This window comes from Scophthalmus maximus, chromosome 5 (genome assembly GCF_022379125.1).
Source record: "Scophthalmus maximus strain ysfricsl-2021 chromosome 5, ASM2237912v1, whole genome shotgun sequence".
Lineage (NCBI taxonomy): Eukaryota > Metazoa > Chordata > Actinopteri > Pleuronectiformes > Scophthalmidae > Scophthalmus > Scophthalmus maximus.
Genome location: NC_061519.1, coordinates 3,532,719 through 3,560,298, shown reverse-complemented (window position 1 = coordinate 3,560,298; position 27,580 = coordinate 3,532,719). Strand labels below are relative to the sequence as shown.

The 27,580-nt window shown below is 43.1% G+C and overlaps 2 protein-coding genes across 6 annotated transcripts in view; both read left to right on the top strand.

Annotated features, from left to right (window-relative positions):
• The window catches only part of LOC118311404 (CMP-N-acetylneuraminate-beta-galactosamide-alpha-2,3-sialyltransferase 1), a 51,987-nt gene extending 35,951 nt beyond the window's left edge, over positions 1-16,036 (top strand). For both annotated transcript variants that reach the window (XM_035635248.2, XM_035635249.2), the window contains exons 4-7: positions 8,815-8,994; positions 11,057-11,102; positions 13,029-13,148; positions 13,369-16,036. In XM_035635248.2, coding sequence (XP_035491141.2) covers positions 8,815-8,994; positions 11,057-11,102; positions 13,029-13,148; positions 13,369-13,542 — 520 coding nt within the window. In that variant the 3' untranslated portion in view covers positions 13,543-16,036. The remainder of the gene's footprint in view (positions 1-8,814; positions 8,995-11,056; positions 11,103-13,028; positions 13,149-13,368) is intronic.
• A 2,687-nt stretch (positions 16,037-18,723) lies between these two features.
• On the top strand, positions 18,724-27,532 carry parp10 (poly(ADP-ribose) polymerase family member 10). 4 transcript variants are annotated; one of them, XM_035634633.2, is made up of 11 exons: positions 18,724-18,861; positions 20,781-20,956; positions 21,106-21,348; positions 21,445-21,675; positions 21,765-22,786; positions 23,681-23,893; positions 24,096-24,222; positions 24,294-25,286; positions 25,867-26,000; positions 26,086-26,260; positions 26,339-27,532. In XM_035634633.2, the coding sequence occupies exons 2-11, from the start codon at positions 20,782-20,784 to the stop codon at positions 26,635-26,637; spliced, it is 3,612 nt and encodes a 1,203-aa protein (XP_035490526.1). In that variant the 5' UTR covers positions 18,724-18,861; position 20,781; the 3' UTR covers positions 26,638-27,532. The 4 variants fall into 4 exon arrangements, with proteins under 4 accessions (XP_035490526.1, XP_035490525.2, XP_035490524.2 ...); XM_035634632.2 differs by lacking the exon at positions 18,724-18,861 and adding an exon at positions 20,491-20,641; XM_035634631.2 differs by lacking the exon at positions 18,724-18,861 and adding an exon at positions 20,538-20,668.
• The last annotated feature ends 48 nt before the right edge of the window (positions 27,533-27,580 follow it).

Sequence of the window (27,580 nt, the reverse complement as noted above, 5' to 3'; positions counted from 1 at the left end):
GTTTACACATGGAAAAGTAAAAAAAAAACACTCTGCAATGGGGCTGGAAACCATCCGCTCTCTCTCCCTCATCATTCATGATATGCAAATAACACCGGCCGCTTTCACGAACTGCTGAGCACAACTAGATTTTTGAATTGAGTTAAAATGATATTTTACTCATATACATTGATCATGAGTCAATGTCATGGTTATCCGAACCAAACTGTCGATATACAATAACAAAGGTGTAGATGTTTTAGAGGCGTCCGGGACGATCGCTACGCTCTGGGTGAAATGAGGCCTGCGTTGAGATTAATGGCGAAAAAGTGCTGCTCAAATATGCAAAAGCATATTTCACGCCGTACTCTTGCACGGCTCCTAATTTGCGACAGCATTGGCTTTGTCAACCTGCTGTGACATGTTGCCTCTGTGTAAAGCCCCATTACGGCGCTTATCTCTTGCGCCAGCCCCCCCCCCCCCCCCCCCCCCCCCACACCGTGACGGCCGCGTGGCACTGTCTACCAATTTGATTATCAGATGACAGGGACGGTACCAAGACAAGAGTTATTACTTTGCTATTAGCGGGATCAATTTTTGGTTTTTTTTCTGCATTAGCATGCAACGCAAAATTGCTGATTTATTTCCGAGCGTCACATTTTGGAGTCAGGCTCGGTTGTGAGGCGGAGCCAAGAGGTCACCCCTGGAACAATCAGTGTAACGCGAAAGTTGTGGAATACATATTTCAGATCATTTGTCCCTATTTGAGGGCATTACTCTTTGTCCGGAATATGTATATATATATATTTTAGACACTCCCACGTCTTTTGAATGCAAAATATTTGATCATGTGCAATTCCATTCTCCCGGTCTGCACGCACGCCCGGCGTGTTTTCTTTGAAAAGAGGTATAGGCCGTCTTGGACGTGCGATTGTCTCATCTTTCATATTTACTCTGCTGAACTGAGGATCAGTGAGGCCTATATTCCACACCTTGATGTAAGTCCCTTGCAAATAACCTGATTAGGATGGATGTTAAAGGCAGAAGATATAAAAAAAAAGGGTAGGCACATCACGTTGGTAACTCAAAAAACCCCTGTGAGAAATTGGCTTTTGAACGGGGATTTTTCCAGGCGAGCTTTAAAGCTGTTTGCGTTTACCAGAATGAACTTTTTTCCTTTCTCTGAAAAAGTGTTATTACCATAGTGATTTGTTCCTGTCCACAATGCTCCTTAACAGTGCCTCCTACCCATCACGACCTCTGACTAAGGGCCGACTGGCTGCACTTTGTGTTTGCGAGCGGCGCCCTGGAGCCTGAACACAACTCAGCTCTTGGAAGCTGGTTTTGCATCATTCCTCATGATTATCATTATTCGGAGAGAAGGACTTTGAAAGATACGTAATTGCTACAAAAAAAAAAATCTTAGAACGCCTCCGACTCCATTCTGCAGTCATACCTGTCCTCTGCTCACGAGAACAATGGCGCTCAAGGAGCTTGATCGCCTCTCGGACTACCCACACTGCAAAAATGTGTCACCGGGGCACCGTGAGCATCAAAGACCATCCATCAAATGTCCATTATGGTGCTGTGAATTCAAATTATTGAATTTCTTCTTCTTTTTTTTTTCAAGCTACACAGAATGAAACAAAAAGTGTAACCCGAACAGTGGCAGTGGACGTTTCCTTCGGCAGGATGTTGAATTAGCTGTGATAAGTTGAGTGCAACGCCGGGCAGGTATAGCATGCAGCCACTTGAAGTGGTGTTTTCACTTGATGCAAGGTTTGACAGGAGGTAGGCCTGGGCGAGGTGGAAAAAAATCTTATCTCGCTAATGTTTTTCATATGGATCGATATCGATTTATATCACGACATGAATCAAATCACTATTTTCTGTCCGGCTTAAAGGTCGTGAGATGTGAATATATCACAACATTTAAACCAAAGTTAATTCTGGTTCAAGTATTAATTATTTTCTGTGAGAAATTGCACATGATAAATGTATTGTAGAACATTGTACATGATTGGTTCAGAACGGCGCAATTCTCACTATCATTGGCTGTTCGTGTTGTCCGTCAAATTGCTTATTGTGGGTGCTTTGCTTCATTAGCCTGTCGGATTTCGAGGTAAAGCACAAAATTCCCCAAAAATCAGCTTAAGGAAAGTGTAATCAAACCGGGGCCATATGGCTTTCGAATAGCTTTGGCACTCACCCCTCCTTTTTACTGAGGCCGAGGCTCCATCGCAACAAGTCAGTCCAACATTTTTAAAACGACAAAGATAGGGATGAGTGTCACTACAGGCATTTTTTTTTTTTAATGGATCAGTAACGATGGACTCTTTCCCGACTGCTGTGTTTTGCCCACCTCAGCCTGTTAGTGTCGGCCTCCACGGTGCAGCATCCTGCCGCGGATCCCGGGGAAAAAACCCAAGCGTGTGAGCGTTTGGTGAGTCAGATCCAAGACACTTCAGGTTGGCAAAACATACGGATGCTGAGAAAAAAAATCCGACAATGATCACCGTTGGCAGAGAGCGGTCACGCGAAACGCTCACGCCGGCCGAGCAGCTGTTTGACTGTTTGTAGCCAGCTCCGGTCGCCGTTTTCACCGGATAAAATGACAAACATTGCCCGCGGCGGATCGTAGCTGTCGCTAATTATTGTTAATTTCATGAGTCTGTTGTCTGGTAAAAATCCTCTCTGCAGCTGGCGTGTTTTTTTTGTTTTTTTTCTATTCACCTACAAACATAATGTTTTTAACCAGTTGCGTTCTGCATTTGGATCAATACAATTGTGCTGCAGCTGTTACATCAGTGTGTCAGATATCTATTTCATCAGATTCAGTGTTGGCAAATATCCAGCGTTTAAAGCCGCCCAAAAAATACACGTCAATCGGGTCATTCCTACAAAAAAAAACCGCCAGCTGCCAGATGATCGCGCGGATTGTCATGAAATCCCCAGTTTATCCGTCCTGAAATATCAACCTTTTTTTGAAAGTGAAATCCAAAGGCTAGTGCGCGCAAAAATGTCAGGGAAGACTGTGTCTGAGGGTGAGAGTAAAATAGAGTGTGACATAAAAAGTGGTTTGTGCTCCGGGCGCTCGTTCCTCGTTCCCGCACTGTGCCGGGTGAACGCTCCTTTGAGGGCCGGCATGGTAAGGGTTGCACTAGTGCGTTTGATTATGAGGGGAATCAGCCGCTCAGCAAGAAGCCTTTCACTGGTGTTGGCAAAAACCCGCAGTGAGTGTCCTCCACGTCTCCGCCGGATACCTATTAGATCAAGAAAAATCGATCCTGCATCATCCTGCCGTACACCTACAAGGCTTACAGCATATGAGGAGACAAACCTTTCTCTTGGCCGGTGTGACGTCTGTCCCCGCTCATGAAGAGTGCGGATAAGGACTGCTGCTGGTTCCACGGCAACTGCGAGCCTTCCCGAATACGGCTCAAGGGGCGGAGCGCCACGCCATTCCACACGCTCACCGAGTGCGATGCGGAATTCACCGTGTTGATCACAAAGCCTCGAGCTTTAAGAGCCATGCCGGAGAGTCTGTGCCTTCGCCTCATGTGTGCAATAATTCGGCCCATTCTGAAAACCCTTACATTCAAACAAGTAGACAAATGACAGCCTGCCGGTGGGCAAATAGCTCTGAAATTAAAGCTGATGTTTATCACCTTAGAAGTTTCGCACTCTCACTTTTTCTCAAGTTCAAAGGGGAAGAGGGGGGGGGGGGGAGACGTAATTTCCCCGAGAGGACACTACGCAGGTCTGAGGTTACAGACGTAACCCGCCGGCGAAATAGATATTCCATCTGATATTGATCAGGTTTTCCCGTCAAAACGGACAAACAGCTGGGAATATGAAGACACGAACACCGGCGATGTTGTTCTTGTGGAATGGTTAACCGACACCGACAGAATCTTAACCACTGATCAATAGTCTGATAATCAGACTGCGTTGGCATTTTGGTTTGACTTCAATTATTCAGCTTGACATTTAGAATTTCATGGTAGCGGATTTCTCTCTCTCCCTGTGTGTCTGTGTGTGTGTCTGTGTGTGTGTGTGTGTGTGTGTGTGTTTCTATGCTTTAATCAAAACATTTCTTTTTAACAAAAAATGCAGGATGCGACTAAATACGCAGAAACTAACCGAGATATTTGACACCAAGACTAAATGAACACCAAGGCCTACACCAGTTTGCACAAGAAGGGCACCATGTCTGCGTCAATGATGTTTCATTGATGGATGTTTCTCCGTTTTTATCTGTGAAGTGAAGTCACTGATGTTTTTTTTTCTTCGGCGCAGTCCGTCTGATCTGATGCAGTTCTTGGTGGTTATTCGCCCCCTGCGGTCCAGAGTACATCTTCTGTCTGTATCCGAGAACACAGGCAGCACACTTGGAATGTGTTCTAACTCTGAAAAACATTGGGGCTGGTAATGTTGCAGCCAATGTGCCGTAACACATTTCAAGCCGACTTGTATATTTGAGCTTTTAAGAGTCCCTTAAATTGAATGAAGTTGATTGATGCTTAAAGTGCTGCCGCTTAATACTTGCAGGCCCCATAAAGCTTTATTCAAGATATCTGTCTTGAGTAAAAAATGGCCTGCTCTCTGAATTTTGCTCTTCCGCTGACAGTGCGTCACCCTCCTTCATGCCGTCTCCGGGAGTAGGGGGGGATGCCGATCTGCACTCGTCTACCTCCGAGCTGCACGATTCTCCAATTCTATTATCTCAGAGAGCCACATCTAAATGTTTATATGAAAGGATGTTTAATATGCACGGAATAGATTGATCCTCTCAACATCTCTCGCGCCCGTCATCCGGCACAGGATTGGTCATGTGTCACCCGAGTGGTGGTGTATTCCAGGTGAAAAGCCTGGAGCAAAGCATTTTGTCGGAGGAATGGGCTTTTTCAAAGGCTCAATGCATCTGCTCCAGTTTGTTTCAAGTCCATCTGGTACAAATTTCCATTGCCGGGCGGGGGGGGGGTGTTGGAGCAGAAGCTGAATATTGATTAGACCAATCTGAAATATTCGCCTCCTTAGAGCGGTTGACACCACACGCCCCCACAAGATTAAGTGGACGAGCAGCTCAGTGAATCCACTTAACAACTTAACTTCTTGAGTGCCCTCACAGACTTGCATTATCGCAGCACTGACCCCCGCAGTGGGATAGTGGCGAGGACCAACCTCACTCGTCTTATTAAACCTGAAGACGAACATTATGAGATACGTCCGTTCTGTTCTGTTGGACGATCAGAACGGTGCTTCACCTTTTCTGTCTACATGTGCGCAACAGGGACCGCCCACTTTTTGTACGGCTCCGGGTGCGGAAGTGAATCTCCCATTCATTTACTCAGTTGGCATTTCATGAAATCCTTATATAATGAGTTTTAAGCCTGGAACCAAGCCAATAAACGACGAGATGAATCGTAACCATGAAACGTTTTATTTCTAGCAAGAAAAAAATTGGAAGGGTACAAGGATGTGTACAAAATTATTTACGCAGTGAAGGAACTACTCGTCTCTCAAGGCCATTGCGAATGCATTTCCGACGACTTCCAACCGACAGTTAAGCACGCACTAGCACTAGTAGACATGAAGTTCGCGGGTGTAGGAAGCGTTTCCATGGTAACAGCGATCTCCACCAATCCGAGATGTCGATGTCACACTTTAGGATTGTGGATAGTGTAGTATTTCTCGATGACGTCGCAAATATGTTTTTCTTAAAACAAGGTCGATACCATACGGACTTGCGGCTTCCACAGGTGCACATACCATCATTTCACAACCTCGTAGCTCGTGGTGGGTCGACCTTGTGTGGTTACGATCATTATGGCTAATAATGAAAATGTCAATGGAGAACATGAATGGGATCTTCACTTCCATAACCTCACTGTGGCGCTCCATTTTTGTTGTGCAAGCTCAGGAGACCATTACGTGACGTCAAAGTCAAAGATCCCTGTCTGGCTGTACACTTGCGTAACGGTGATCATTGATGGACTCACATGTATACAATGAGAATGTAGATGAGTGTCTCTGGGGCAATGCAACATCTAACCACAGTGGATCTTTGTAAATAAATGGGCGGCAGGGGCGAAATTAAAAAATAGCAATAACAAATAGTAACGCGGCGTTTCAGCGAATCCGCATCTCTGAATGTGCCGCAGGAGTGACAAATTCCCCACATTTCGCCGTTTGATAGGCATCACGCTGTTCCTCTGCCCTCACTGCCGTCCCTTTTTTGTCATTTGCACGGGATGGTAGGGAGCCATTCGCCGAGCAATTCCCCATGTTCCCAGACGATGTGGCCCCCATTAAGGGAGGAAACCCACCAGTGTAGTCCTGCAGAAAAACGGTTGTTCTCTACTGAGATAGTGCGCCATTAAAAGCCCCTTGGCAACACTTCCGTCCGCCCAGACGTCGCAGTCTCAGCTCAGTCGGGGCCAGGAATCTGTGTGGGTTTTTCGACAAGTGCGCTCATCTTTGCAGAGCAACATGCAGCGGCTGCATTACTCATTAATGGCGAGTGAAACATTTGCCCCGTCTTCCTTTCTTTCTCGCTGTCGTGAAGTGCGCCGAGTCGGCTGTAGATGTGATAATATAACATGTACTGCCCCCCCCCCCCCCCCCACTACAGAATACTAAGACTGATGATCCCGTATCATTATAATCGGTGTGGTGGCCATAATAACCACCGACACATCTGGTGCAGCAGATTTATTGCTGGTGGGACGACACTTGTTTCCTCTGGGACTGACTACCCTTCCATTCATTTCGCAGCTGTAAAATTGCTTTTGTGAACTGTTGCAATGCAGCTGTCCATCGTGTCTTTACTTCCCTCCTGTCTTTCATTTAGTTTGGGTTAGATCTTTTGGCTCTACAAAAAACACTTAGCTTTTAACCGCTGGGGATCACTGTACCACTGCTCTAATCAGTCTGTATTGGCAGACACAGTTAGGGGCAAACGGGTGAAAGCAAACAGACGAGCGTCGACATTATCTTCCCCTGTAAAGGACTTTGGAAAAGACGTTGGAACTCTGTTGTTTGAACTTATGTTGAGGTTCTGTTTGGTTTTTTGGGTCGGACTTGTAATTTCCCTTTTGTTTGGACTCTGTTCTGTTTTACTTGGAAGTTTTACCTTGTGTGTCTTCCATTTGATTTCACTTCTTTTCTTCGTCTGGTCTGGTTTCCCACTTCGGTGATTGTCTGTGCCGTGTGTCTGTTCCCAATTCCCTCATGTGTTTAGTCCATGTGTGCCAGTCTGACGTCAGTTCGTCTGTTCAGTTTTCCTTCGTTCTGTTCTGTTTTGTTTCCGATTTATTCTGTCCCCTGATGTTCCCTTTTGCTTCTGGATTTGTCCCTGAGTTTTGAAGTGGGTTTTTTTTTTTGGGGGGGGGGGGGGTTGTTTGAGTTTGTTCATGCCTGCCAACCAGCCAATAAAGACTGTAAACCTGTTCAATATTGGATCATCTTTTCTGCATGTACCCGCCTTGTCTGTTGTCCGCAATTTGGTTTTCCTGTGAACTGCACATCTGGAGCCAGGTGTTTTCCTCTGGCAAAGGGCACAACGGGGCAAAAAGAGAGTGAAGGTTGGACTTAAATTCATCAGGTGGCCAGAAACACACACAACCCAAATGCAGTGTTAAAGGTCCTCCATGTCTGCTGGAGGCAAAAATAAGGATTCGCCATATCAACTTAAAATGCCAGTTGTTGTGTTGACGTCTTGCTTCCTTTGCCCTCGAGTGGCCAAAAAAGGTCAATGTAGTGAGAGATTTAAGGACAAAATGCTAACTGTGTTTTGTTTTGTTTTTAATCCAAATTATGTAGAAAATAGTTTGACAGTGAATTGTTAATTGGACTAAACATGTAATTAAAATTGTCTTGATCACAAACGTGCATTCCATAATAATGCAAGTGATATAATTAAAGATGGTGAGAGGTGAGAGTGTGAGGAAAGTTGATCATTATGAATCTATATTTCATTAAACCATGCCCAAGAAGTTATTCCCGTTGTGTGCAATGTCATGGTAATTTCTTTAAACACAAAAGAGGCTACGATTTAAACGCTTTGTAAGCATGAAATAGCAAATAGTTATATATTTTTAAATCTCATTAACTGTAACATAAAGCCGAGAAACTTAATACCTGTACTTCCGGCAGTAGGTCGTTTTGAGTCCTGACAGGCTCAGGTTGGAAATGTCAAGTTGTTATATAGCTGTCATCTCGGAGCCAGTAATGAGGAAAGATAAGATTGCTCAGACCCGAGCGCCCAAACAGGTGATGCCAGTCACACGGGAGGAGGGGCAGGGGTCAACTTCATGATTTCCCCCTCTCTGTGTTGCCTCCACTCAGGAAACCAACTGCCACTGTCAAACCGTGTTCCCACCAATTACAGCTCCAGATTGACCGAGTATTGTTGGACATAATAATAGGAATCCCTCGTCCGGCTTGCCAAACTGGAACTGTTGGGCTTCAAATGGCGGCGGGGTTATTCCGAGATGCTGTTTGGATATTTGAAACGTGGCGAAAGCAGCGTTGTTTTTCTCTTCTCAAAATAGTGTTCGTGCTGACTTTGCATGCCTCAGTTTGCAAAAGGCCTCATTGGTTTGTCTGACATAGGGGATTTGTTCAAATGAAGCAGGTCCATTACTAAATCCCCTTTGTGGATTATGGGCATTAACACAGCAAAATCCTGACATTTTTCATCATGGGGGGGGGGGGGGGGGGGGGGGGTTTGAGCTGTCCTGGAAATTGTAAAGATGGCAAAGTAACAAGACAAAAGGGGGAAATAAGAATGTGAGGAAAATAACCCTGGACACAAAAAACTTCTCCGTGCAGAATGAACCAGGCTCCCACCAGTGGCTTTGAGGAGGATGTGGGCACCAGAACAACTCATCACGTCATGTATCCGGAGAGTGCCATAGACCTGGAGAACACCACCAGTCTAGTGCTGATCCCCTTCAAGACCCTGGATCTGCAGTGGATCATTAGTGCCCTCACCACGGGCACTATTAAGCAGTAAGTGTGCTTATCAAATGTTAAAGCTCCTACAATCCGTATTTTTACGTTAAGCATGGATCAATATGTGTGATGTGAAACGTGATGCTTGTTGCCGCAGCTGAGCCTTTTTAGCATGTTTCAACTAATTTTGGTTTGTCATTTTCCGGCCACAATAAACGTCTGTTTTCAAAAAAACGAAATTAAAAAAACCCCAATGAGTGCTGGCAGAGAATTTCTAAAAAAGGAGAACAACCAGCTCGCAACCAGAAAGGGGATTGTTGAACTGTACCCCCACAACGTAACTTTGGGAGGGTGCACACAATAGATAAAGTCCAATCCGATGAGATTTGCGCCTTTCCAACGGCAGTGAAAAATCTCTTTGTCATTTAATTAATGTCATTCAATTATTTGTGATGTCACACACCACATGCCACTGTACGGCATCTGGCATTTTGTTTTTCAAAAATCTATCAGGCAGGAAGTGCCAGATTTACATTTTGGCTGTCAAACATGACAATCCTCCTCATTTCCAGATTTGCTATCAATGTAATGCTAACGTTTGGTAAGATTTTGGTGTGAATATAGGTGTCACATGTCAGCGTTAGGTTTATAATTTGTGGCACTGCCACCTAATCAAATCTTTAAAACTCCACATTCAAAAGAGCCTCTTTCTTTTTTTTGAATATGTAATTATTCTTCCCCATAACCCTCACTGGGAAAGAACTAAAAGTAATAAATGTGTTTTCATTTTCATTGTTTTCACCATGTGGAGCTGAGATGCTCCATTCATCACCCAATTTGTCGACGGAGCCGTAGTTCAAAAGCTTTCACTGTCCTAGAAATGTAAAAAAAAAAAAGTTGCGCATTACGACGCATTGTGCATTTTGCCCCTACCAGATTAATTTACATTTTTTTAAATACCAGACCGCCGCGAACAATCACATTGGCTCAGTGCTCCCTATTTGTCAGATTGCCATAACAGGGATAATCACTCAGTTTTTAATCTTCCGGTAGATTTCACCTTCAGCTGCTTCCTTCTCAATGACCCGTAAACATTAGCTTGATTACTGGACATCCAGGGGAAAAAAGAACGAAGCCTCTGCCAGTGAGTGCTGCTGCCAATAACTCAAACACCCCGCGTTAGATGGCGGAGGGATGAGTAAATCCAAACAAATATTCCCTGTAAATGCGCAGTTGTCTCCCTACTCTGCCAAGGCAATCATTCTGCATCATTAAATTTCACTTTGCTGGTAGGACTGTCAGCGTCGCATCCTGCAGCCATTACTTTCTCCACTGAATTATTTTGTTACATTTTAATAGTCTCGTTGAAAAGAATGGGGTTCTATGAGAGGATGGACTGGCGCGAATGGGAGTAGCTGTATTCAATACGCACCCGCACTCCCAGACTTTACGGTCCTGGAATTTGAGATCTATTCTGCAGAAAATGCGTCGCGCCTTTGTGTTAAAGGGCCTACATTTTTTACCATCGGGGTCTATATTGTACTGTCGCACACCGGATGTCAGATGGGTACTTTTCATGACGTCCTGCACAAAGACGAAACCGGTTTTGACTTGTTGGACTGCACAGCGCAGAATTCCAAACCACATTTAGACCAGTCTGTACAATGTAATCTTTGACTTTTAATTAGACACGTTGCAATAGCCTTGATAAACCTTGCTTTAATTGGACACATTCGTTGGGATTGCATCTAACTATGTAATCATTCTTTTTCATCTACCTCATTAGCATGCCGTCCCTTTACCTTTGTCAATTAAATCGGCACAGGCGGTTGAAGAATTAGCGTAGAATTTGCGTGTAGAGATTAAATATATACTTGAACTGCTTTATATGATTTGTCTCATGTTTTTATGGATTCATGGCAAACGTGTACAAGCCTTGCATGTAGACAATGATCTCTTTCACTTGCTTGATATGCCTCTTGACAGCTGCCCAAGATATTTTGAATCAACATTCATCGGACAGTTGTTAATGTTCCTGACTGTGTACCGGTGGCAAACAAGCAGAAATGTGTATAATCAAACATTTTTAAATTTTTCAAATTTTTCTTTTGTGTTACAGCACGTATGTGCCTGTCGTGCCCAGGATAAAGGCGAACAAAGATAAGGTAGGTTTTAAAAAACGCGTACGCACAGTGTACAGAGAAGAAGTAAATGTCGTCAGCAACAGACATGTTTGAAATAATAGTGGCCTCTTTCAATTGCTCACCTTTGTTGGTGAAAATTCCAGATTAAACCGATGCACACATGCGTGCAATTACATGTCTTTTATTTAAACATAAAATTACATTTGTATAAAATATATTCTTTTTAAATGTTTGGATGGAAACATAATATATCCTATACACACACTCCATGGCCAAAAGTATACGGACACCTAAACCTTACACTGGTTTGTGATCTTTAAACATCAATTTATGCTCCACTACATTTCACATGGACATGTTGTACATATTGATTCAACTACATGTTAGTGTCTACTTAACTTTTTTATCGTAGATAACAATTGAATGCAAAGAGTGATGATCTTCTTCACATCTGAACTGACCAGTGGTCTACAAAGTACCTAAAATTGGCTGCACATTGACAAATTACAATATTACGCTATAATATCTACACTGAAAGGATTATTTTTTGTAAAATACATATCTTTACTGTTGCTACTTTACTACATTTTGCAGATGCTCTTGTAAGTTTACTCGAGTGACAATTAAAGTCCAGGACGTTTTTCCTTTTAAAGTATTTCTAGACTTTGCTGTTTCTACTTTTACTTCGATAAAGATTTGAGTTCGTCTTTCACCACTGGCTTTTTCACAAGTGGCATGTCGCTGCTGTACGACTGGAGCATGATTGATTATGGTACAGTATGTTGCTGCCACTGGTCTTCCACTGACAGGTTTTACTTTTCACAGGTAAAACTGGTAGCTTTATGACATCATGTTTTACTGGAATAGAACTACTCATTGTAAGCAGCTCTTACGGATGTGTTCACACTATACTTTAGTGAATAATGGTGTTTCTGAACACGAATACATTATTTGGATTTGCTCAAGTTGTGATTTATGCAGTAATATTCTCCCTTCGCCGCCATCAAATTAAGGATAGAAATAAATTCAACAAAACAATTCAATGAATATATGCTCCTCTAATAATCGAGTGCTTTTTCCCTTCAGCATCAGAGAAATCCAAGGACATTATTTGCCTGTACGAACAGGAGCTTTCATAACGCTGGCTGGAGACTAAAACACCCCCGACTGCAGATGTCCTCAAGTTAAATATTCAGACATTCAGAGACGCTCAGCCTCGATTACTTTTCGTCACTTTTCACCACGGTAGCTGTGCAGTATGGAGGAACATTTGACTGATGTTCCACGGTTGTTGATTCTGCCTCACGATCAGATGTTGAAGCTTTTTTTTTTTTACATTAGACATTAAATAGACATTAACTCAAATCCAGTATGATACAAATGGTGTTTTAATTCATGCAGGTCATGATTAAATATATCATTTTGTCTCCAGCCAAACATATACCTGCATTTATGAAGATACGTGGCAGTATAAAGTGGCATATCTGGTACAATCCAGGTTATCTACGTTTTGTGATGCAAACGAATACAGATGGTAGCTTTACATCACACTTAAGAAGAGCTACACTAGGATTTCTAGCTGCAGCATCACCTTGGACAAAGAGCCAAAATGGCCTTTAATTAATTCAATCATATCATGTCAATTGATGAACAGTTGCACTGTGCATTAATCATACTGGTACCACAGCAGCATCATATTTATAAAAAAAAAATCATCATACACAGTGAGCAGTGGTATCAGCCTGGAGAACATAAGCAACATAAAAGATATATTAGCATTATAAATCAATGCCACCCTACAATACACTATACTGTATTTTTGACTGCATATGGGAAATAAATCTTATTCTAACAATTAATGTCACTGCAATATTATGCAATGCAACTTTTTTTCTGCCCTCATAGTGAATGACCAAAAAAGCTCAAATTCATACAATTCCCTCGCAGGTGTTAATTTACAGTCCCACATTTTTCAAATACGTCTACGAGACTTGGCTCGACGGCCACGGGCGATATCCTTCAACCGGGTTCCTCAGCTTACTGCTCGCCATCCACATCTGTGACGAGGTAAGGAGAACCGCCGCGGTCGCCGCACACATGGACAAGAGCTTCCCACGCTCCTCGGGCAAAGGACGTACAACGACAACTCGCCTGATGCTTTACGAGATTGCATGTTCCTGAGTAATACGGAATTGCCTTTTTTTTGAGAAACAAGAGTATAAATCGTGCCCGGATGACTTGTCAGTGTAGCTGTGACGTGGTGGTTTTGCTCCTCGTCCCCTTCCAGGTCAGCGTGTTCGGATTCGGGGCTGACCAGTACGGGAACTGGCACCACTACTGGGAGGAGAACCATTTGGCTGGAGCTTTCCGACACACGGGAGTCCATGACGGCGATCACGAGTACAATGTCACCTTGCTGCTGGCGGACAAGCACAAAATCCAAATGTTTAAAGGCAGATGATGCCGAGCCCGCAAAGTGCAGCGGGGCGAGCCTCACGAACCTGCACCTTTTTTTCCCCCTTCACCCCGCGGCGGCGGGAAACATTTCCCGCGATTTCCCGAAGAGACACACCGTCACGTGAACTGTCCTCGCCGAGGCTGCTCGTTGAGAAATGCCCCTCCTATTGACAAAGCCGCGGTTCTCTCTTTGTTTCCGAACACAGACCCTGACAGACCGTCAAGACGGGACAAAAGCAACACTGCCACTTGTTTCAGGGTGTTTTTCGGTTATTAGGTACAATTGCTTTGCAACATGATTGAGTACGGTTGCCCCCCCCTCCATCCCACCTCTCAGTGTTCACATCATTAATGTTATTCCCGTACTTGAGTGCACATGTGCATCTGCACACACTGAAACAGTGGGCGGCGGTACGTGTCCTATTTGGTTCGCGTTCCGCAAGTAATCATCAAGGACAGTACACTTGTGCCATGCGTCACACTTGTCAATGTGGCACGTAAAATCTTCTCGCGCTGCTCTTGAGTCATCCCTTACATCTTGGCGTTTTTTGTGTGTGTAGTGCTTGGCGTTGATTCATTTGTTTGTGTTTTTCTCGTCTTTCCAAATGATATGGCAAGCTTTTGTTTTGAAAGGGACGGGCAAGACGTTGCGACGTGGTCACATTCCAAACAGCAGTCCACGTCTGTGCTTCGGTGCAACGCCTGACGTGAACCGTACCGGAGCACACGTGCTGTGATGTCGGGGGGCACAGTCGAGCTGCCAATCTCCTGTCCCGCCACATCCCAAAAGGTCTTTTTCCACTGGATTCAGATGTGGTGACTAGTTCTCTCAACTCACTGTCACGTTCGAGGAACCAGTTTGAGACTTTTTGCTTTGGGACACGGAGTTGCTAGTTCCAGCAGTTACTAGAAGATGGTAAACTGTGGCCAAAAAAGGGGATGAACCCGTCAACAATACTCAGACTGTGGCATTCAAACCCCATTACAGGGCGTCGAAAAGCATGAGCCACGCCATCACACCATCCCCCGCCAGCCTAACAGAGCTCCTATCTTGTGTATAAACGACCCTCAGGTTGCTCGAATGAACAAATTCCCCTGAAAACACGAACGAAACTACTTAAAAGCGATCTGGGATTAATCGTCACCTTTTATTCTTTTAAATGCGCGGCTCATGGTGACGTGTGTGAGCGGGGTATAGATCCTTTCGGTGTCTCGGTCTTATGGCTGCACTGGAGGCCTGTAATGGAGTGTGGAGTTTGAACTACAGTCGGGTAATCAATGAGTGATTTTCTTTGTCACTCAGCGAGATGAAAAGGTGGTAGAAAGGATTGAAATTATCGAGGGGTCGACCACACGATCTTCCTCATCAAGAAGTACGCAGGTATCGGTGATGGACAACTGACATACAGCCTACACATGGGGTGCCTTATCATTATACCAATAATGTACTGTACATTTTCAATGTACACTGTGACATGCATTTTTATCGAAAAGTAGGCGTCAAGTGCCTTTAATGGCCTTAATTTAACCATCGCATTGTACCTTGTTGTAATACTTTGTCCGTGAACTACAAGTTTGCACAACGTTACTGTTGTGTGGACAGCGTACATTTTATAGAATGATATGCATGATACATACACTACAGCCATGTTAGGGATTCTTGTGCGTGCCATAGAGGAAAATGTTGGGTATGTACAGTTCATGTAGGGGCAGGCGTGTCAACATCTTTTGTTTTTTTTTGCAGTTTTGAGGAAACACATCTGCGGCGCGTTCAGAAAGTATTCTGACGCCTTTCACACTTTGCACACTTTATTATGTTGTAGATTCAGATTTAATTTGACTTCAGAAGAACATTTGCAAGTGAAGGTGTTTGGATACTTCTGAAGATGCCGTCCGTCTTTTTCGCCGAACTCGCCGACGCGCGATTCCCCGCTTCGAGAAACACAGAAGCACCTATCCCGCCCCTCCTGTCGTCATTTTTCACCCAGCGAACCTCTTGTCTCAACTGTTTTATGTCGTCTCTCAGATTCGTCAGGGGTTGAGTTCGGAGGCGCCCATCTGATGGACTATGATTTGCTCCATGTGCCTTGTTTCATAAAAGTGGCATTTCGCCCAGTCGGTGTCCTCGTGATCTTTTTTCCTCTCCCCGTGAAAGCAGGCTGACAAGAAGAGGAAACCGCAATGTTTGTCGAGTTCAAATCCAACAGCCACCTCGTTTCCATTAATAGTTTGTTCTGTGCACTTGCTCTGCAGGGGACACTGCCACCTAGTGGACAGGAGCATGCATCAGCATTAACGTCACCCGATTTGTCCTTTTCAAGACGATGTGATGACTTAGCACTTGTAAAACTGTATTCATTGTTCAATGATTAAATATAATTACAAAGCCTGTTACACACATAATGTATTTGATCTGCTATTCCATCCAATTGAGGTCAGTCTTAACTGTTGAATACAAAACCCATTAAAGCAGCACCTGCAGGGAAACCACAATTTTATTCTCATAGTATATTTTCCTTGTCTGAAAGCACTGGCTTGTGTGCGAGAGGTGGATAGTGGAAAAACTCGCATTATTCAGTAATTCAGTTTTCCGCGGATTCCCGCAATACTGTAAAACACAATTTTCAGCTTCTCAGCTGAGAATGACAAGGAGCTTAATGAATTATATAAATAATGCATTCCGCAAACTTCATGCGAATGACGGAGGGAGGGTGTCGTTTAGGTGGGTAGTGCCTTGCATACTGATTGAGGTGAAAAAATGCATCTGTTTCACACGGAGGATATTACGAATTGATGAAAGAGTAAATGAATTCATCTTTATTACGCTGAACAAATGAAAGGAGATGATTATAATTAAATGAGTTCCTCATTCAAAGAGAAATACGCAAGGTTTCTGCGGTAGACGGATGGTATACTTGTCTCTGGAAAAAATATCCAGCTCTCCTGCTGCATGGCAACGAGCATGAACTTATTTCTCCTGTTCGTAGATATTCGTTTCCTTTCTATCATTGCAGTTCTTTTCTCTCAAAGGATGAAATCAGGAACATGGTCGTTAGTTAGCTTGAATTAGTCAGTGCCCTTGATATGTTTCTTTATGCTACCATTATAATAATAATATAATAATATGTTTATTTCTATAGCGCTTTTCACAGACACAAGTCACAAAGTGCTATACATAGCAATAGTAATTCAGGTAATAAAAAACGTACAATGTACAATTACCATACACAATAAAAGGAGTGAAAATAAAAATAGAAATGAAAAAATATGGCTAAATAAAATTATCGGCCTAGTACATACCAAGTTACCCAAAAGCCCGTCTGAAAAGCAAGGTCTTTAGCTCCCTTTTAGGATATTACAGCCTACATTGAATAGATACAATGGAAACGTGTGAATCCCAGCAGTTAATTCTTTTAACGTGAAAGAAGACGATTCTCTGCTTTCTCAGCCGTGTTCGGCTCAAAGAATCAACATATTTACAATCCCTGGTGGCGTCACATCATGCGTATATGAAGTGATGCCATCGGGATCTAGCATACGATATGAATAATGGATCGGTAATCTGTGTTTCAACAGGATGATGCTTTTGTTTTCTTTTTTATTGTGTACTGAAATGAGTTTATCCAAGGGACAGTTGTTATCCCTGAAGAACTGGCCCTGAATGCTGCTACACATTTTTTTTGTTGTTGTTCTTTTTTGTTTGTTGTTCATGATGAAGCAGAGCAGCTTTTTACAACTTGGCTTCACAGTTCAGCTGTTCGGTGGCTGCTGTGGGGGGAAACTTGTTCATCTTCACAAATTATTATAGCGTAAAAAAAACCAGAAAACTTATTTCATACATTAAAACTAAAGAACGATGAGTCATAATACGATAAAGAAGACTATGGAGTCCTTTTCACTGCCATTGTATTTATAGTTCAGCCTTTATGCACTGTACTTACTCACATTAAAATTTCAGGCTGGCCTAGTGATTATCTATGTATAAGATCATAATAATGGATATGGAAATGTAATGAGATATAGAATGCACTGAACTTTATGGACCCTTCGTTGCCACCACTTTATTTATATCTCAGCCAGGGAATAAGAACACAGATCATATTTTGAAATGTATGATTTGCATCTGAGCACTTAATGGTGATATTTATACTGTATGTATTCATATGGTATGCTAATCAATCATATGCCAACTAATGTGAAATATATTGTGCGTAGATATAAATTAGATATGAACGTGCATGAGCTCTAGTTTCACATAGAGTGTTAAAAAACATTTGATAAGAGGGATGCTCTGTGTTGCACTTATAAATTATGACATGTGTGGTTTATGAGTGGTTTTGATTTATACTTTCCATTACATGGTTTCATTCAATCTGAGCTTGTTTACAATACTTTCATTACACACGGCACTCATGCACTGAGTTATGACAGCATTGAGATCACGCAGTCCGTTTCTGTTGCCATTGTACTCGCACTTTAAATCAGTGGCTGGATACGGTTTAAACTTCCCAGTGTGACATACTCTTCAAATTATGACTTGTATATGAGTCATAAAGTGCATATAAGTGACAGAGAGCCTTGTTCACTCCTGCATGTAACTCATCCATTACAAAGCTCAGATTCCATTCAGATATTTATGCGCTTCCTACTCATAGTCTTGACACGTGCTTATGTATATTCTGATCAGGTTTAATGAGCAGGGATGGAAACAATAATACTTAGATCCACATACCACAATGTAAATACAGTAAAGCATATTTAAAGTAAAAGTCCTATATTAAGAATTGTATTTACTGGTAAGTAAAAACTGAAATATTATCAACACAATGAAAGCATGAAACATGAAAAAAAAAATACTCAAGTATAGCAGTACAAATACTTCTAAACTGGAGCCTGGAACCTTTACTTGAGTAATGTGCTGTGTGTCCTCAGCAGAATAAGTGAACAATAAAAAATGTTTAAATAGCATAGGAGCATGATTATGGACACTGGGGTCAAGTTGTTTGCTGAGCTTTCTCTTCCAAAGTCCAGAATGAACTTGATTCACAAGATAGAAACCAAGAAACAAAGCCAGTAAGGAAGAAGGAAGTTCCAGGCGAGTTATAGAGATACATAATATACATACAAAACTTGTAGTGAGATTTTTCCAACTAGTATCATTTAATATTATTAGTAGAATATCCCCCCCTTTGGCACATGTAGGTGATGACGCCCCCTGCCGGTCAACACGCAGCACAACACGGAAGTGCTCAGTCTCCGGAACCGAACCCGTGTGTTTTGACGGAACGAATTTCACCAGCCGATGTTTCCCCCTGTAGCGCAGGTGAGTAAATGCCCGTTTGCATCGAGACCGTTTGCATTCGCCTGTTCTGTCGCCGAAAATATCAAAAAAGAAAAATCGTTGGCGACGAACTGGCAACACACTGCGGCGGCTGCTGCTTTCACTTTCAAGTGTGATGACATGACGGAGCGGAGGCGAAGTTGTTGAAAACTGCGCAGCTAAAGGGAAACAACAAGCTGTGCTGCGGGTGTAGACCCCGACGGGAACATGTGTTTGTTTTGTAAAATGTATAGTTGTTACAGGAGCTGAGCTTCGTGCGAGGTAGCGGCAGCAAGTAGCTAACTTTACAGGCTAGCTAACTTTACACACACACACACACGCCCATCATGACAGGCTAGCTAACTTTCCACACACACACACACACACGCCCATCATGACAGGCTAGCTAACTTTACACACACACACACACACACACACACATACACACGCACCCATCATGACAGGCTAGCAAACTTTACACACACACCCATCATGACAGGCTAGCTAACTTTACACACACACACACACACACACACACACACACATACACACACACACCCATCATGACAGGCTAGCTAACTTTACACACACACACACACACACACACCCATCATGACAGGCTAGCTAACTTTACACACACACACACACACACTCACACACACACACACACCCATCATGACAGGCTAGACTCTTTGAATATTGACAGTGTTGGTGATTTTACTCTCGCAGCGTTTCAGAAGAATAAATAGACGATAATAACTGAAATAACTGAACGCTCTGCTGTCCTCTATTAGAAAAATGATCCACGCATACTATTAATACACGATAATTATTGCGGCAATTATCACGGCATTATGTTATTGATATTTTCAGATAGGGCTGCACAATAGAACAATAAATCAAATGTAGTTATACGATTGTCTTCAATAGTAGTATTACAAAATCTTTTTCCATGTGATTTGGTCTATAAGATATCAGAAAATATGAAAAAAAAAAAAGCTAAATTCTATGATTTCAGCTTTTTTAAATGTGACATATCATGCTCATATTCAGGTTCATACTTCTAATTTGGGTCACCGCTTGAAAAGGTTTACATGCTCTAATGTTCAGAAAAGGCATCACTTTTCTCACACTGCCCATTCCCGCAGCTCCACATTTCACGCTCTGTCTAAAACACCTGGATTTCTTTTAGCCCCTCCTCCTGATAAACCCCAGTCTGCTCCGATTGGCCAGCTGGCCCCCTTGTGTTGTGATTGGTCAACCGATTTCAAAATGTGTAGGGAATGTCACGCACCTTCACCAGAAATGTGCAGATTCTTAGATTGCAGGTGGGGTTACCCCAAAAGAGTCCAACTGTGACATCAGGGTGGGATAGAAATAACCTGCACTACGAAGCTGGCTATCAACTGTCTCAGTCAACCCTGGGTTTTATTTTATTAAACGTCAATGGAGTGAATGAATGAGAATTCACTTCTGAGACCAGAGCCGTTCTAAAAGTGTGCGGTCTTTGTGCTGCGCATTATTATTTGTCACATTTCTCTAAACCTCTTTTGTCCCAGTCAGGAACCTGTAGAACGATGAATCTGGTTTTCCTGTGATCTAATTCGTCAGTAGTTGGACTGGTGACTGCCTTTGAACTTTTTCTCGAACTTAACCTCCCCCGGAGCAGGTTGGCCATTCAGCATAAGTTAACCATGTTGATTCGACTTGGTAAGAAGAGAACCATCGTCAGTTGCAGCCCCAAAAAGTTTTTTTCTCCCCTGAGAAATTTTCGTAACCCAAAGTACGACCCTTCTCGTGTTCAGGAATTGTGAGCAAGCTCGATCATGAAAATATTTGAGAAGGTGGCATCTTGTGTAAAGATAGTTAGAAGTACCTAAACAACGAATTGGCATAGATCTGTATGTGTCTTTACTCTTCAGGATGCCAGTTGAAAGCCTGGAGGAGAGGACAGTGGAGGTGCTTCAGCTGCCTGAAGGAGTGGATGAGGAGCTGCTGTATCTGTACTTTGAGAATAAGCGCCGCTCCGGTGGAGGCCCACTGGTCTCTGTTGAGAAAAGGGGTGACCATGCCACATTGGTGTTTGAAGACGCAGATGGCAAGTATATAGTTGTGATTTGTTAGCCAAATTTCTCAGGAAAATGAAGCATATGAAGCATCAACTACAGGAATGGAAAACTTAAGAATGGAGTCAGTGCAGTAATTAGTCATTAATATGCTGTATGCTCATTCTGTGTATTTTGACAGCTGCAGCCAAAGTGCTGTCTAAAGAGCACCACGTTCTGCATAATGTGGAGCTGAGTGTGAGAAGGTCTCGCCCAAAGGACCCATGCAGACTGCTGCTGCGGGGGATCAACCCCAACACCGTCATTGAGATGATAGAGCTCTATGTGGAAAACATGATGGGTTTGAACGTGACAGACTATAGCCTGTGGCCCTCACCGGAGAGAGATGTCATCCTCATTCAACTCAGCCAACCCTTGTCAAAAGGTCTTTAGACTCACCGGTGGTTTTTGAAATTGCTCTGAATGTTCACGTCGTCGTTTTCCTTGATGGTTATGTTTCATATATGCTCTAACCGTGCAGATTTCCAAACCCTCGGTACGAGGGTCTCCAGGCGGACACTGGATGGGGCCATGGTAACACTTGAACAGATTGAGCAAACTGACTCTGTTTTGGTGGAGAACCTGCACCCAGGCACCACTCCTGACCTGCTCACTCTTTACTTTGAGAGCAAGCGAGGCACAAATCAGAAGGTGAAGGATGTCACCATGCTATCAGAGGGCACAGCAAAGGTGTCCTTTGCCAACCGTGAATGTAAGTTTTTGCACTGTACAACCTTTAACACTCCTGCTGCCGTTGCAGTTGCAGTTTCCTTAATAAACAAACTGCATTTCTTGTAACAGCTTTGGGCCCTGTCCTGGATCATCAACACAAACTGGACGGTGCTGACCTAGTAGTGAGGCCGTACTTTGACTTTCTTCATCCAACAGAAAGAATAACTTCACAAAAATGTGGAAGTGGACAGAAAGATATGACTGACAGAAACTCGGAGGATCAGAGTGATATTCTGATGCAGACCAGTCCTGCCATGGTGGACAACGCCAACGGCCAGTCTTCCTCTCAGACGACCCCGGAGCCTCTTGCTACCCATGAGGCGGTAGAGGAGGCGACAGACAAAGTTACAGACCAAACAGAGCATGCAGATACACTGTCAAGCCATATTGCTATTGATGACCCAGTAAAATTAGCTTTGCTTCAACTTAGCCCTCTTTCTCAGATCATTGAAAAGCCTCACCCAAATTTCACTGTCGAAGTTAAGGATGATGGTGTGCTCATTGTAGGACGTGGCAGACAAAATCTGGAGCTGATAAAACACACCATTTTGGACGCTCTTGGCAATACGGCTGAAACTCATTTCACCCTGGAGCCAGAAAAGGCTCAGTTCCTTGCAAGGAAAGATGTAAAACAGCAACTGCTGCAAACCATGGATCAAATTGGATCACCTGCCATGTACCTGGTATCAGGATCTAGAGTTGTGGTAGCGTCGCAATCCCAGGACTCTGCTCAACAGACGTGTAGCTTTTTAAAATCCCAAATGTGTCACTTCAGCATACCGTTGGACCCGGAACATGGATGCACTTTATACCTCAACGAGTGGTCCGAGTTCCTGCAGGGCCTGGGTCTCTCCTCTGTAAAGGTGTCGGAACGAGGGCGGAATATTGATGTGTTGACTTTGAAAGGGATGGAGAGTGAGAAGCAGGCGGCAATCCTGCAATTCCTTTCTACACCCATTGAAAGGGAGACGGTGATCGCTATGGAGCCAGGCATGCTAAAATACATCCAGAACCATTGTCATCAGCTGTTGGCTGACATGGAGCAGGTGTCTATTTTTCCACTAGAGGCCGAGGATGTCTGTGGTTTGAAGGTATGTGCTGCTTTAGTATAATCGCATAAAATTTACTCATTTGGCAGAGGCTTTTATCCAAAGCTACTCACAACTGAGGGACAACACTGAGGCTGATTCAGTACAGCAGGGCAGCTCGAAGTGAGTCCTAAGTGCTAAATCTGTTCAACAAGACAAAGTGTAGGAGATCGGGTGGAGCAGTGCACTGTAAGTCTGAGTTAGTTAGACATGTCAGGATGTTTGAGGTGTTGGCGGGGAGGTGCCCTCAGGAGAGATGAGTCTACCAGAGGTTCTTGAAGAGGGAGAGGGATGCCCCCACTCAGACAGTACTAAGCAGCTCGAAGACAGTCGAGAGTCAAGACTGATTGCCCTGTGTGCAGTGATGGCTTGTAAACAAATACAACAATGTTTTAAGAACTGACCTGGTAGTCCTTTTCTTTAAAAAAAAAAACTTTTTCCCAAGCCCTTTCCATTTTTGTTATGTCTGTACATTCACATATCTGGGTGACGTCAGGAGAATCTCATTGCTGATAGGATTGGTTTTTTTCTTGCTCAAGTTAAAACATTTTAAACCTTGCGGTTGTACGCGTCATTCGTAACCTTGCATTGACTTGTATGTAATATAACATTATGGTAAAATGCACTTTGAGTTTGGCGTGAACACACGCAGTGACCATGGCATTTACCAAGAGTTTGGCGCCACACTGGTTCAGGGAAGTCCTGATTCTTATGGCACGACTGGGAGAAAAATGCACGATGAACGCACAAGGATAGCTGAGCATTGAGAATTCTGAAGGTAGTGGTGTTAGTATCATTGGTGTATGTTTGGTGTTGTAGCCTCAGTTTGACTAATTTCTGTCACATTTATCAAGCAGTTTCTGTTTCATCTTTTTCTTCTGTGTATGTGCCTGACAGATCCATGGCCAGGCTGTTGCCTGCCAAATAGCCAAAGAGTTGTTGCAAGACTTGGTCTCCAATATCTGCACCAGAACCATCATCGTAAACTCTCCAGGAGTGGCCCGGTTTTTAGGTGAACCCGAGTGTAAGAGCATTCTGAACGAGATGGAGACCAAGTTTCAGGTGTACATAAGCATAAAGTCCAGGCCCTGGGAACACCTTCCTCACCAGGTAATGAAATGTTTTAATGAAAGAGAAACATATTTAGATAATGTATTTCATAGTCACCTTTATTTGATTATACACAGATATGACCCTTTTTTAACTGAAACATGTAATTATTACATGTATATTAATTAGTGTAGCATTAAGTCAGAATCTTATACTCAATACAATTTTTTTAAGTAATTCAGAAATATTGTTTTCATTCCAGGACGTTTTTGACACTGCATGGAGGATGATGTCCCAAAGAAACTTTCAGAAAGTGTCTATGGATGTTCCTACACAGGAATTACCATCAGATGCAATTCAAACTGATCAAAATGGAGCTCCTGACGAAGGTAGTATCTCTCTTTTTATAAAGTTATCATAGTCCTGTGCAGTTTAAAAGAATCTGTTCACTCCCCTGTAGGCCTTTTAGAGGAGGCAAAGAGAATCGTGTCATCCCTCGATGAGAAACTCAAAGAGGGTGCGTCCAATTCAGACCTGCCTGATGACATGGATAATGTAGACCTGTACTCAGCTGAAGAACCGACCAGCCTGCGAGACCAGGAATCTGATGTGATGGCGGTCGATGCTTCCCAGTCCTCGGCAGAAGGGAACGCTGTGAGCGGGTCAGCACTGGGCCTCCCTAGTGATCTGGAAGAGGAAGCCCAGCTGTCTTTGGCCATCCAGTACTCAATGGAGTCAAACCAATTGTTCCTGGAGGATGAAGAGGAACAGCTGAATAAAGCCTTGGAGCTGTCCAGGAATATGATCCAACACGAAGCCTCCTCCGGTGATGCTGACAAGAACCCCCAAGTCAATCAGCCCGCGAAGGACGTCCATGTTTCTCTACAGGAGACCATCAAGGCAGCAAACACCATCCAGATAGATGTGTTTGCAGGTTATGAATGCGATCTGATTCGAGTGGACATAGCCTTTTGGAAAAAGGTCAGCCAGCGACAGGTGGAGGAGAAACTCGAGCACAGCAGCGTGAAGAACATCTCTGACTACCACAGGACGTGTTTGGAGATGATCATGAGGAAGTATGCCGTCGAGATTGAAGTTCAGGGCACCATAATCACTGTTTCCGGATTCAAGGACTATGTGCCTGGAGCGGTGTGGGATGTGAAGCTGCTGCTGGAGAAGATCGGCACTGCTGTCTCAGACGGGGAAATCCTGAGGACTGTCCAGTGGATGCGCCATGATCCGGCCTCCTCCATGACTCCATATTCATCCAATGCCACAGTATTCATCGAGAGCGCTTGGAGGATGAAGCAGGAGCAGGTTGACATCTTGCTCGACAATCAGCCTCACACGATCAACTTTGAGAAGATGCAGGAACACAACGTAACTCTGGGGAAATATGTGAAAATCTCCAGGAAGCGGCTGGATGCGGGGGATTTGGATGAGGACATTCCAGGTAAATGACAGTTGTCCAGTGCGTCGAGTATTCTGCAGAGTGATGAGCTCTTCTATGGAGCCGCACAAGTGACAGAATGTACTACTGTCTTTACATGAATTCCAATTTTATTGTCAAGCCAGCTGCAAACAGCTATCATTAGATTTAGCTTTACCTTAGAATATTTCAAAGCTGCCTATAAAACCAAAATTGGTTATGTCGGCTGACAGTACAAATATAAAAGTATCGCAGAGAAAATCCAGGCATTTGAATTTACTCACTCTATTAAACTGTGTATTAATGTATTATACTGTGGATTAGAAAATGTATCTTAATAAAACTTGAATAGTCAACTTATCAAAAACAAAGCGGTAGTAGTTCACCGGCACAAATTGACTGAATGTGCTGCTGCCCTTCTCTTTTTAATTAGCTAGTTTTAATTTACAGTATATTACTTGTCAAAGGGCAGTATTATTCATTGACACATTCAAATAAGAGACCTCGCTGTTAATCATCTACAGTCTTCTGTCAGTTTTATTATATCTGTGTTCATTAGTGATATGACAGGAAAAAACTAAAAAACTGAATAATTTGTCAACAGAAGAGGAATACTCCCTGCTGTCAGTCATGCCTGAAGTGACCAGAGTCCATGAGGGATCTGACGAATTTCAGGATGTGGTGAAGAATTTCTATGCGACCATCCACGAGTACCACAGCAAGATCAGAATCATACAGGTCGGAGGGGAGGACAATAAATCAACAGGTTATTCAACGAATGATGCGGTGTGTCCGTAGTAACGTGGAGGATTTTTCCCTCCAGGTGGAGAAGCTCATGAATCGACTGCTGTTCAACCAGTACAAGTTAAAGAAGGCGAGCGTCCTGCAGCGGGCCACGTACCCAGAAGTCGAACGCACTCTTTACCACGGCACAAATGAGACGAGTGTGAAAGAGATTTGTGTTCATGGCTTCAACAGAAGCTTCTGTGGAAGGAACGGTAAGTCTTTCTGCACTTTGACACAGTTTTGTCTCAGCTTGATTATCAATCTCTTGACGTCACGGTTTCTCCACACAGCCACCGCCTACGGCCAAGGGGTGTATTTTGCCGTCAACTCAGCGCTGTCTGTACTGGATCAGTACTCGCCCCCGAACATCAACGGACACAAGTTCATTTTTGTGTCAAAGGTTCTGACGGGAGACTTCACTAAAGGTTGCCATTCAATGAAGACCACGCCGTTGAAGGAGACCGGCGACGTTCCCCTCAGATACGACAGCGTGACGGACCACATCACCAAGCCGACGATGTTCGTCATCTTCAATGACACGCAGGCTTTTCCTGAATACCTCATCACGTGCCAGAGAATCCGCCCCTGAGGAAACTCACGAGCCATAAGATTTGGAGAAGGGATAAGATTTGTTTTAATTTTGATTAAAAAAGTGTGATTACTTTCTAAAGGGCTAATGTGCTGTACAGTTGGTGTTCATGTTTTTGTTTTTATCACTTTGCCGCAGACCATTTTCTCAGTTTCTCCACGTTCAGTTCTTCAATTTCGTCAGGTTAGATCAGGAGAATCTCAGCTGAGCTAAAAAAAAAATTAAAAATAATAAATGTAATAACTGTAAACATTCTCTTGTCCATGAATTATCAGTTTTGAACTGTGCCTGTTGGCAGTGATCCAACACCTCAATTTTTCCTCTCTGTGCTAAAACTTTGAAGCATCCAAAATATGTTATAAATGTGTTTTTGAAAAACAACCATAAATGGTCCGTTGGATATAGTTTTTTTTGTATTAATGTGAAAATAACTGACAGTTTTGATTTTGAAATATTTGTCTGGTGACCGTGTTGTTCGGGGATTATGGTGAACTGTTTCTTTTTTTCAACTGATAGTTGCAATTTTGTGCGTATAAAATGTTTGATGGCCTGAATCTGACCTTTATTGTTATTTTTTATTTTTTATTTTTGAGAAAAGTTAAATTAACTCTGAGAATTGCTATTAAACAAAGTTGCAGAAACTACCTGGTGTGTAAGAGAAGTAGCAGGTCCGCTGTTGACCATGAAGAACATGTTATTTAGAAATAATCACCATGGTGAGAAAACCGGAACATTAGGCCTATTTTGATCTTTAGCATTCATTATCACACTAAGGGAATTATTACTTTCTACGTTTCATGCTACATCGTTTCTCTTGCACATCTGCCATGCAAACTAAAGCAATGTGTATCGTTATTTTAATAAAAAAATAATACAAAATATTGTACAACAGTAATACCATGTGCCTCCTATTCCTGACTTTGCTTCTCAAACATAAGAACCC